The sequence below is a fragment of the Crinia signifera genome, chromosome 2 (genome assembly GCF_055691185.1).
Source record: "Crinia signifera chromosome 2, ASM5569118v1, whole genome shotgun sequence".
Taxonomy (NCBI): Eukaryota; Metazoa; Chordata; class Amphibia; order Anura; family Myobatrachidae; genus Crinia; species Crinia signifera.
In genome coordinates this window covers 73,326,126-73,338,837 of record NC_139218.1, presented here as the reverse complement: position 1 = coordinate 73,338,837, position 12,712 = coordinate 73,326,126, and the positions used below count along the sequence as shown (strand labels likewise).

Here is a 12,712-nt window from a genome sequence, read left to right as displayed (position 1 = left end):
TGTGTTTAAAAGGCCCCCTGTATCAAACACCACCTACATAGTGTGTTTTAGTGTGCAGCCCTGTAGTTGTACAACAGCATCTCCAGGCAGAGCACATCAGCTGGGGATGACAGGCTGCCATAGCAGGGAGGGCTAACACTGTCACTACCTACACCTGATATCAAAAGCTGTGCAAGGTAAAGGACTAGAGATTTCACTTATGTTTGTTTCCACACAGAATATTCAGCATTGCATTCCTACACAATAAAATACAAATAATAATGATAAACTAATAGTTCTCCACTTATTCTTAACCACTTCCTAAAAATTATCGTTTTTGTGGAACAACAAGTCCCATCATGACCTGCAAACCAAAGCAGTTTACTTGGCAAATGTTGTCCAATAAACACTGTATAACTAGTACTTGCTCTCCAAGCAGAAGCAATTGAACTACGATTCCCAGAAGTCATTGCGAGGCCACTGATCACATAAAATTGCAATTTACCGTAAATATTCAATGTAAGCGCAATATGAGTCTTTACAGGCTGTTCAGGAAAGTTTCTGTAGCTTGTATTAATAGTAATAGTCGTTTATGGGATGTGAACTACAGTTCCCAGAGACCACTGCTCTGCAGAGGCTAGAGGTGTGAGCGGGGATGGGGAAGTTTCTGCAGCATAATGTGTGTGGTGGAAAGGCAGCAATGCTTACTATTCATGCCATGTAAGGTAAGGGCAGGTCGTGCTTGCTGCTGGCATAGAGAGTTGGGCACGTGGTGACACCCGGGTGACTGGCAGTCAAAGTTTAGCCATTGAGCCCACTGCCCAAATTTGCATTGTATCTCATTGGGTTTCTGCTGTTATTCTCTCCATGACTACACATTTTTGAACTAAGATGGACAAAACCATGTGCACTGCAGGGGGGTAGATGTAAAATGTGCAGAGAGAATTAGATTTGGGTGAGTTATTTTATTTTTGTGCAGGGTAAATACTGACTGCTTTATTTTTACACTGCAATATAGATCTAAATTTGAAGTAAAACACCACCCAAATCTATATCTCTCTGCACAAGTAACATCTGCCCCACCTGCAGTGCACATAGTTTTGTCCATCTAAGAAGGATTTTGACAGAAAGAGTGAACTAGAATAACCCCCATAGTGCTCTAGTTATCAATAACCAATATTATTGTTCAGATTATCTTAATATTCTAAATCTAGCAGCTATATATGTGTGGGCGTATACCCTTGCCCACTTTTTTTCCCCTTCTCCCCTCCCCCCTTTTATTAACTATAAGATATTTCACTAATTGTACTGGCTGAGTCAATGCCCTTCATTTGCTGGGTCTTCTTCTATCTTACTTATTCTATATAGACTGGAATCGCACCATCTATCCCATTTACTATGAAACTTGGCCATCGCTTTTCTTGTGTGGAACATATACTTCTCATGTTTGATTGCGTCTTTAACTAAAATTCTCCATTTAATTATTTCCAGTCGTTTTACCGAGAACCAGCTACGTGCTATCACCACTTTTGCTTGAGTAATCAAACTAATTATATACGAGTATAGTTGTACTACATTGCCTCCTCCTATTCCTAGTCCAAATAGGCATACCCTAGGGCCTAGTTGTGTAATATTGGGCACCGTGATCCTAACATCATTCCATACCTCTTCCCAGAATGATTGTATCTTGGGACATTCCCATATTAGGTGCCAGAAGCCCGGCCCCTCCTCTGTACACTTTGGGCATCTAGTATTATCCCTCAAGCCAGCTCTAAATAGCATCATCGGGGTGCGATATATTCTGTGAAGAATGAAAAAATGAACCTGTTGTTATCTGATACATGATGTAGCGTGTTTTACGGAACCCAGTATACTTTTCCAGTTTTCCGTTGATAATGGGCCTATATCAGTTTCCCACTTAATTTTTAGTTGATCTAATAATTCAGGGTTTTGGTTTGTGTTAATATTGGAGTATAGTTGCGATACCTGCCCTCTCTTACTCATATTACGTAGCATCATTTTAATAGGTGATATGGAGATTTCCAAAGTGGGCCCTCCAAACTGTCTATATATGGCATGCCTCATCTGTAGATATCTAAAAAAGTGATTATTTGATGTATTAAATTCACTCTGTAGTCGACTGAATAACTTAAACTGGCCATAACTATATAATTGCCCTATCTCTGTTATACCTTTTTTTGCCATATGTTATCATAGGACAGTTTAGTTCAGTAAATGTTTTATTAAACCAAATAGGGGATTCAGTTTCCAGTCCTGTCCATTCTGATGCTGTGTGCGCATATCTCCAGACTAACACTAATTGACAAGGTATTGGGGGGATTCCATATAAGGGTAATCCAGATAACAGGAATTGTACTAGGGACTCCCATAATCCTACCTGTTCCCTTAAAAGGGCACGTGTTGTCGGGTCTAGTTCATTAACGACCTATTCTTGTATAAATGCCAGTTGTGATGCCATATAATAATTCCTAAGATTTGGAAGGGCAAGCCCTCCCTTTTCCTTTGGTTTATATAAGATTTTAATTGCCATTCAGGCCTGTTTATCCTACCACATGAAAGATGTTAGCAATGTCTCTATTGCTATAAATATTGCTTTAGGAATATATACAGGTGACTTTTGCTATATATATAGTTCACGTCCCAGTTGTTTGCCTTGGAGACACACGTGGTGACCGGCATTATCCGGCTCCTGTGTGATGTCATCCATGTGCACCTGGGTCTTTGCATTGAATAGAGGAGAGTACGTCGCTGGGTGGACAGGTGAGCAGGTGTGTCCGTTTTCGCTTTATTGTCTATGCCATATATATCTGATCCTGGGACCAGTTTATTCATGCTCCTGACGACGGTGACATACAACCGAAACGGCCGTCGGGCATGAATAATCTACCTTTGGACGTCCATCCTGTGCTGCTGTCTATGCTGGTATACCTGTAACTACCTGCATCATGGATTTCGCTGTATTTGACTGCACCTTTTGATGATATGGATTGTCCATGTGCTTATTGAAATATAAAAGACTTTTTTTCATTGATGAACAGAATGTGCTTGCCTCTGATTCCAAGTCTACCTAATTACATTTATGTGGCTTAGCACTTCCAAGCTGTAACCAAGGGGTGTGCAGCATTGCACTCTGCAATATACCATTATTATGCAATTTTGCACCCGGTCTTAAAGAGACAGTGTATATACGTCTTTCTAGTTTTTCACGTTTTTTAACTTTTTGCATTTTTGTGGTTTTTCTTGGTTTTTTTATTTTTATGGGATATCCTGGTTACCACGCATGAATATGGATACAACTAACTCATTGTCCGATGCTTTGACCTGTACCAAAAGATTTGATAGCCGTGATGAAGCTCGCATCTTGTTTTCTAATACGGACTCCCTTGCCTTTGATGTAGACACTCCTGCTGAAATATACTCTGATTTGTTGAAGCTTAAAAAGCGAAAAGTTGAATTAACCCTGCATGGATTAACGCTTACACAGTATTATAAGGAGAAGATCATACCGCGGGGGTTCCGCATACGCAATCAGCCCACGGTGGGCAGAACCAATCTTGCTTTTTGTAAACAATGGTGCCAAATACTTAATGAATGTTCATTTCAGTTAATTTTGTTGGTTATTGAACAGGTCAACACGGATTTAGAGTTATTAGAGCATGAGATACTTGCTTATGACAAAACTGGTATAGAACAGTTATCTACTAGTCCGGATGGGGATTTACTGGTTAAACTTGAGGAGACAGTTAACAACTTTAGACTTGAGCTGCTAACTTTAAAGAAAAGCAAATATAAAGTCGTGAAGGAAGATGACAAGGAGATGCGGGTATATAGCTGGGTACAAGGCCATGAAAATAGAACCAATTGGAGGGACAATGTTAGATCACGTAGAAGACGTGGAGGAAGGGTGGACAAGGGTTATTCTGACCTGGATACGCATACCTCTGCGAGTGATTCGGATCAATCGCAACAACGGGTTTTTCCCAGAGGCAGTGTGACCAGGTCAAAATACAAAGCCAACCCCACAGAAGACCTTGCAGAAGGGGTGGAGTCAATAGGAAGAAAGCAGGCAGGGGGCAAAAACAAAAAGGCGAGCAAGTAATTTTCAATTTATCTGACTATACACCCAATAAAGATGAGTTGGAGGTCTTGTCTAAAGGCCTCTCCTTTGTTGAGACGTTTAGACAACACCCGTTCAATTTTGAAGTGGAGCTATATCGTTTCCATCGCTCTCTCAGATTGAAAGACTTTTTTTCTAGACACCCCCAAATTAACAAACAGGATAGTAAATTTAGACCGCATAGTACATTTGACCCTCCTAGTACTAACTCATCGATTGATGTGTTCATCAATCTGGTAAAGAGAGACACATTGCAATATATGCGTCAACAAAAAAAGTCTTTCTCTAATCTGACTAGAGATCAAAGTATTGCCCTAAAAAGCCTCAGGGACAATAACACTATCACGGTCCGCCCCGCTGATAAAGGGGGCGGGATAGTGGTCTTAAATAGATCAGATTATGTGTCAGAAGTTTTGAGACAATTAACTGATACTATATGCTATAAAGTCCTTACCTACGACCCCACCTACAAATATAAAAAAGAAATTGATTCCATCATTACATTAGGATTGGGTAATAACTGGCTTGATGAAAAAACAGCTGAGTTTTTGACTCAGACACATCCACGTATCCCGATCCTATATGTCTTACCCAAAATCCACAAGACCATGGTTAAGCCCCCCGGTCGACCAATTGTTTCCTCTTGTGGATCTATCTGTCAACCGTTGTCACAGTACATAGATTTCTGGCTACAGCCAGTTGTCCAGAACACTGCATATTATCTACGTGACATTACAGACTTTATTCTTAAATTGAAAAAACTAGGCACCGTACCCACTAACGCACTCCTTGTGACCCTAGACGTTTCAAGTCTGTACACCAATATTGTACACAAGGAGGGATTAGATGCTGTCAGGAGTTTGGTGTCCACCAGTCCACACTATGCAGGTCCGAATGTAAATTTTCTTTTGTTATTGATGGAGGTTGTGCTTACTAAGAATTATTTTCTGTTTGAAAATGCTTTTTATTTGCAGCTCCAAGGCACGGCTATGGGGTCCAATATGGCCCCAGCCTACGCCAATTTGTTCATGCACATGTACGAAAATCAGTACATTATGTCAAATTCCATTTTTTCATCATTTATAATATTTTACGTTCGCTACATAGACGACCTGTTCATGGTGTGGACTGGTGGAGCCAAACTCTTGACAGATTTCGTTGATTATCTTAATGCCTTGCCCACCCCAATAAAATTCACTATGGCATATAGTGAGTCGCAAATTAGCTTTTTGGATGTTAATGTGGGTATTACAGAGGGTACATTTGTGACTAGAATCTTCAGGAAACCCACTGATAAAAACACGTTATTGGCCTCAGATAGTTTTCATCCGACTCCCCTCAAGCATGGATTGCCCTTTTCGCAACTCTTGAGGGTGAGAAGAGTAACATCTAACAACGATGAACTATCTGCTGCCTTATTGGAAATGGGTGACAAATTTCTTGAGAGGGGATACTCCCAACATGAAATTTGTGATGCCATACAACGATGCATGAATCTTCCCCAAGAGTAGTCCCTCTCAGCTACTGTTAGAAAGCAAGAACCTAATAGAATGACTTTTGTGAGCACGTATTCGACAGCCTCTACACGAATACGAGAAACTGTGCTCAAACATTGGCACATTTTACAGTCTGATAACATTATGGGTCAATTCTGTCAAAACACTCCTATGTTTTGCTACAAGAGGAGTAGGAATGTGAAAGATGTTGTAGCCAGATCAGATTTGTTACCTATAAAGCATCAAAATTGGTTGTCTCCAAAAAATGGGAGTTTTAAATGTGCTAAGTGTGTCAACTGTCAATCTGTGATTGTTACCAATGCTTTGCAAAATCCTATTACAGCAGTGTCATACCCAATTAGATACCATCTAGATTGTGATACTCGCTATGTTGTGTATGCAATTATTTGCTCGTGCAAGCTGATTTAAGTAGATAAGGCACACTTTTTCTTCAAACTAATTGGTTTTGACAGGTCCACGCCCCTTTTATACAGTTTGTCCACGCCCTTTTATACACTATGTTATCAAACTTGATAGCGTGTGATAGCCCGTATCACGTTTGATATGAAAGTGGTATAAATAATATTAACCCCCCGTATTAAAATATAATTGGTTTGATACTGTAACTTCATACACGGATATTGGCTATGTGAAATAACACCACAGCTGTATAAATTAATTTATAAAGCTCGCTTAATGATATCTTAAACAGCTGGAAGAATTTCTAAACATAATGCTAATTTGGTTTGTGTAGGATGTCTCGCAACACCGATCATCAAAACAGCCGGCTGAAAGCCAGTTATTATAACGTATTAAAGCCGGGGAGTTTTTGCGGCTTTGATAAATATTATAAAGCTTTGAAAAATAAATTTAAAAGATCCGATGTGAGAAAATGGTTACAAGAGCAAGACGCGTACACATTGCACAAACCGGCTAGAAAAAACTATAAAAGGAATATGATATGCGTATCGGATATAAATCAACAGTGGCAATGTGATTTGGTATCGATCATAGATCTTTCACAGTGAATAATACAGGCAGATCATTACCAGCTATAATAACACTTACCTTAGAACGATCCAAAAGCGCTACAACGAAGTGTCTGACCAAACGTGTATCAAAAATAAATAAAATAAAAATAAGGGTATAATCCACACAAATGCTTAAACAAAGGATTTGTAGAACATGTAAGTATAGTTGATAAGCCTGGTTTGAATGGTGATGTGGGGTGTGGGGGGCATATGTTATGCATTTAAAGACAGGGGCCTGAGAAACGGCATATTGTTTTACACACACGTCAACCCATTTTGACTGATGATTGTAATTTTCAAAAGTAATTTTAAACACCGGATTCCATAGTCTTTGAAGACGTTGATATTTACGTATGACGCAATTAGCGTAGACAGCACAGCAGGGCTGGTAACAATTATATTCATTAGAAAGATCATACCTCTGAAAAAAACATTTTCACAGGTCTATCAGCTTAATTAGCTTAGACAGAACAAAGAAAGTCCATGAAATCTTTGCAACAGAGCATGAGTGGCATCTAGTGGCCATGTATTGCAGGTGCAAGCAAGTTCCAGACGGAGCTAGAGACTACAGAATTAACTTATATAATGTATTTAACTGAACATTATCAATGCTGATAAATAAGGTATCTATATACAGTATATATATATATATATATATATGTGTGTAATGTGAAGGTAGCATTATATTGTGATGAATAAAACACGGATAATGAGCTATATTATTTAAATCAAAAATATATTTTAGAAATAAAAAAAAAAAAAATAATGTCTATATATAATCATAGATGTAGCGTCAACGTAGTATATATTTTAAATTAAAAATTGAAGGATGTTGTTGATGGTGAGCCATATCTCTCATTTATTAATAAGAATTATTAATAATAAGAATAAGGGTTTTTATACAGGGCAATTTAGTGGCGAACAAAATATTCTAAACACAGCTGTGTTTTGTACAATATGCTATATTATTTAAATCAATTATGTATGTATATATATATATATATATATATATATATATATATATATATATATTTGTTATGTCTGTCTATGCCTTTGGAACACAACTCATGAATATTCAAATGAGACAAATGCAACACAGATGTGTTAACTGACTGAAAGTATAAATATGTTCTCCATGGGACCAGGCAACTACCAGGCATCTGCCACACATTGAGGTTGAAGGTCTTCACACACACACTATTCAAGACAGAGAACTTGTAGTTTTGACTTGAAGTTTTGTTCCAGAACAGGGGTAAGTTTAATTTAATTTTCTAAATAAATAAATATATATATATATATATATATACACAATATTTCTAAATAGCATAGTTTTAATATTTTATAATATACATAGCAAAATGTATTATTTAGCGGCATTGTGGGAGTGTTTAGTACGCTTTTAAACAATCTTAAAATATACTTTGGTGCTTTATGCTAGTTATTAAGGGGGGCCTAGGCTGTATAGAGACTTACGCTGGTTTAGTATGTTGTGGAATTACAAACCCCGGCATGGCTGGCCTCAATTTTGTTATTAGGTGTTGTTAATACAAAGGCAATGCATGCGGGTGTTTGTAGTTGATAACCGGCCATTTGTATGTGTAGTTCTGTGATTAGTGTGTTGTATATAGCGATTTAAAATGTATTATTTAGCGGCATGGTGGGAGTGTTTAGTACGCTTTTAAACAATCTTAAAATATAGTTTGGCGCTGTATGCTAGTTATTAAGGGGGGTCTAGGCTGTATAGAGACTTACGCTGGTTTAGTATGTTGTGGAATTACAAACCCCGGCATGGCTGGCCTCAATTTTGTTATTAGGAGTTGTTAATACAATGGCAATGCATGCGGGTGTTTGTAGTTGATAACCGGCCATTTGTATGTGTAGTTCTGTGATTAGTGTGTTGTATATAGCGATTTAAAACGATTTAAAATGTATTATTTAGCGGCATGGTGGGAGTGTTTAGTACGCTTTTAAACAATCTTAAAATATAGTTTGGCGCTGTATGCTAGTTATTAAGGGGGTCTAGGCTGTATAGAGACTTACGCTGGTTTAGTATGTTGTGGAATTACAAACCCCGGCATGACTGGCCTCAATTTTGTTATTAGGAGTTGTTAATACAATGGCAATGCATGCGGGTGTTTGTAGTTGATAACCGGCCATTTGTATGTGTAGTTCTGTGATTAGTGTGTTGTATATAGCGATTTAAAATGTATTATTTAGCGGAATGGTGGGAGTGTTTAGTACGCTTTTAAACAATCTTAAAATATAGTTTGGCGCTGTATGCTAGTTATTAAGAAGGTCTAGGCTGTATAGAGACTTACACTGTTTTAGTATGTTGTGGAATTACAAACCCCGGCATGGCTGGCCTCAATTTTGTTATTAGGAGTTGTTAATACAATGGCAATGCATGCGGGTGTTTGTAGTTGATAACCGGCCATTTGTATGTGTAGTTCTGTGACTAGTGTGTTGTATATAGCGATTTAAAATGTATTATTTAGCGGAATGGTGGGGGTGTTTAGTACGCTTTTAAACAATCTTAAAATATAGTTTGGTGCTGTATGCTAGTTATTAAGGGCGGCCTAGGCTGTATAGAGACTTACGCTGGTTTAGCATGATGTGGAATTACAAGAGGTTTTTTGTGAGAGCGTTAATAGTTTTATGTGATTTTGTGCACGCAAATTTCGTTATGTAGTAGTTTGTTGCGGCATGTATTGTATTGTAATGTATTTGGATTACACGCTGGCATACTGGCGGCTTGTGATTAATCATTTATTTAGGAAGTGGTTAGTGTATTGTTGTCTGTACATTATACATATTGCTTTTAAAAACACTTTAAACAATCTTAAAATATAGTTTGCTGCTGCATTCATTGTAATGTAATGTATTGTGTGTGCATGCTGGCATACTGGCGGCTTGTGATGGGCGGTCTGCTGACCACGCATGGATATGATGGGGTGCGGCAGTGGCATTGTTGGATCCCCTGTAATTAATTTTTATAGGCCGATCTATAGAATACAATGTCAGGAGGTATTCATAGATCAGGTTTTTGTGAGAGCGTTAATAGTTTTATGTGATTTTGTGCACGCAAATTTCGTTATGGAAACTTATCGTGTTATCTTTTATTATCAACAGTGACATCTAGTGGTTGTTGCAGAAAACACCTTTGAACTTAAGCTATCAACAAAACACCAGCATGCAGGTGTGTATATGATATTTACATTAGTTTAACAATAGCTTATTGTATTGTAATTTCAACTTATTATTATTATTTATTACAGAGAAAGGAATACAAAACCATTAATGCAAATAAAATAAGTCTCAGAGACTTTCAAGATTTACCCAGCTTTCAACAGCAGTCAAATGAGCAGACAAATACGTGTAAGTTTACAGATCAAAGACACATTGTTGTTGGTGGTTATAAATGTTACTCTGTTGGTGTTAATTATCAAGCGCCCTATTGGTATTAATGTTACACGTGTTGATTGTATTTTTCGTTCTACAAAATTGTTGTGTTAATTTTTATTTTATTTTTTTATGTATATATATTTTTTTTTTATTAAATTGTTAATCCCATAAATCAGTTTCAGATGTCACAAATGACGCATCTGAAGTTGGATCATATGGTTCGGATTTCACAGTCGGGCCGGATCTGACGACGTTCGAAAACCCATACGCAGCATACTCTGATTTGTCCGAATCGCAAAAATGTAAGTGATCATAAGCCGTCAAAAAATGTGATGTATGTTAAAAAAAAATGTGATATATTATTATTTCCAAAAATATGTCTCTCTCTCTCTCTCTCTCACGATATCTCGCGCGAACTCTCACGTTCTCACTCATATATATATATATATATATATATATATCCTGTTATATTCATTTTTATACAGCCTGTGATATTAATGTGTTATTTATTCTCTGTTAGTATCGCCGATTATGTCGAAATCTGATGCAGAACACATAATGGATGATCTCTGGAATTTACCATCGGCAAAACACTATAAACAGCTATACCAGACCCCGGCTATACAAGGTGAATTTTGACGATTGGCTGGTGATGTTTTTATAATGTGTTTTTGTGTTAAATGTTACATATCGTCGCAAAATCATGAATAGTGTCCACAGGAGTTGTTGTTATCATGACTTAAATGACGGTTTTTTTTTTTTTTTTTCTCAAGTCGGCGAATGTGTCGTTAATTGATAATATATGTATTACAGATGACATAGCTAGCCGGTATGAACCTACGGTACCTAGGGCCGATACGTGTGAAGCGGGGCCATCCGGATACAGAGAACCGACATCGAGTGTTGGATCAAACGCCAAACAATCCAACAGCACATTGGCTAAAGGAGCAAAAAGACCCCAGATCAGCGATCAAGCTTTCTGGTCATTGTTTAAAGGAACCATGCCGGCGCAAACCTTTGACAAATACCCGTGTATGTTTATTTATTTGGTTTCTTATATAGCACAACATTTACCACTGTTCTTTACAAATGGAAACACAGGTATTAAACAGACTGTGTAGGTGAAAACCGACAAGGAAGGTGGGGGTTGGGAGGTCTGAAGTTGTTATAAAGCGAGTGTCTTTGTGGCCGCGTATGTGTAACTAAAACGGTGTGATTTTTATTACAGTAGGAACCACGCCGATGGAAAGATCTGGCAAATATTCAGGTGTGTAATGTAATGTTTATTTATTTAGTTTCTTATATAGGACCGCGTTCATCATTGTTCTTTACAAATGGAAACCACAGGTGTTAAACAGACTGTGTAGATGCAAACCGACATGGATGGGGTGGGTGTTTTGGGAGGCGGGTCTGAAGGTGTTATAAAGCGTTTGTCTTAGTGTCCGCGAGTGTGTAACTAAAACGTTGTTATTTTTTATTTACAGCGGATCCGCGACGATTCGCAAAAATGATAGCAGCGGACGGGGTTGCTCAACCGCTCAATGCTGAAATGGATGGGGGTGAATCAGCTAAAACGGTGATCGAACCACAACTTCAAGAAGATGTATCAAGGGCCGAGATCATGGCCACCGAGCGCGATGATTTCAAGCCAAGCAAGCGGAGATTTACAAAAAGTCGAGTCGGTCAAGAAAACAAGGCCGATTTATTAGACCTTAAAAGAAGATTGAAATATTCGGAAGGTAGACCCACGAGAAAAAGAATTGCATTACAAACAGTGCCAACCGTGAGTAATGTGGATTACCCGCACGCATTTACAACACCTGCAACACCTACTGAATCCGACATTGACATTGCCGGTAATACAAAGACTGTGAAGACTCGTAAAACTTTACGACTGTCAAGAGAGAGATACACGCCGCTGACGGATGATGATGTCATCGTAATTTCAGACACGCAGGAACATCATACTACAGAAACGCAAAGCGTGGTCAGTAACACGCCTGCAGATACATTATCCGCTAATGATGAGGACTTAAATGGTCAAACATTTTTTATCACCCCTAGTGAAGAGGCAGTCTCAGATACACCACAGAATGATGATGAGGTTGTAACATCTGTAGCCGGAATCCCTGATAAAGTAATGGGTGATGATTACACAAAACTGCCCAGTGTTTTTACCACGGTCGGCGAGGCAACCGCATCGGACGGTGCGGATGCCCCGCCGACCGTGGTATCGACAGACATGGTTGATGGGGGTCAGAATGTGGAACAATTAGGACAAGATGCGGAAATACAATACTACGCGGTCATGGGGAGGATGCGTGAGCATATAGGGTACATGCGTAGAAATGTCAATACCATGTTGAACCGTATAAAAGATGAGCTTTATGGTTCAAAAAAGAAGCCAGAGATCATTAAAGAACTTGTAGAAATGTACATGAATGTAACATCAAACCATATAGCAGAGACCGTGAGGACTAGGGATTTTATTAAAGCGAACATGTATCATTTTGCAGAGATAATTGAAACGGATCCGTGACTAGGCATGGTGGGTTATGGATTGAAACGTAATTTACATGTGTGTAAAAAAGTCCCAAGAATTAAAGCAAATGTACCGTGCAAAATCTCACACTTATTTCGCCGTTCGAAAATAAAACAGGCTTTAA

At 38.4% G+C, this 12,712-nt stretch overlaps 2 protein-coding genes across 3 annotated transcripts in view; both read left to right on the top strand.

The window, feature by feature from the left end:
• Window positions 1–55: 55 nt before the first annotated feature.
• Window positions 56–12,712, top strand: part of ZSWIM7 (zinc finger SWIM-type containing 7) — a 184,796-nt gene continuing 172,139 nt past the window's right edge. Inside the window, exon 1 of one of the 2 annotated variants that reach the window (XM_083172386.1) lies at window positions 56–176. The gene's annotated coding sequence lies outside the window, so the exon portion shown is untranslated. Of the gene's footprint in view, window positions 177–601; window positions 623–12,712 lie in introns of those variants that run through there. The other variant, XM_083172387.1, reaches the window with a different exon arrangement.
• Window positions 621–12,614, top strand: LOC146059821 (uncharacterized). The gene is made up of 9 exons (XM_083172383.1): window positions 621–704; window positions 7,790–7,896; window positions 9,774–9,840; window positions 9,920–10,019; window positions 10,223–10,348; window positions 10,567–10,674; window positions 10,860–11,078; window positions 11,275–11,313; window positions 11,531–12,614. The coding sequence occupies exons 3-9, from the start codon at window positions 9,835–9,837 to the stop codon at window positions 12,583–12,585; spliced, it is 1,653 nt and encodes a 550-aa protein (XP_083028509.1). The 5' UTR covers window positions 621–704; window positions 7,790–7,896; window positions 9,774–9,834; the 3' UTR covers window positions 12,586–12,614.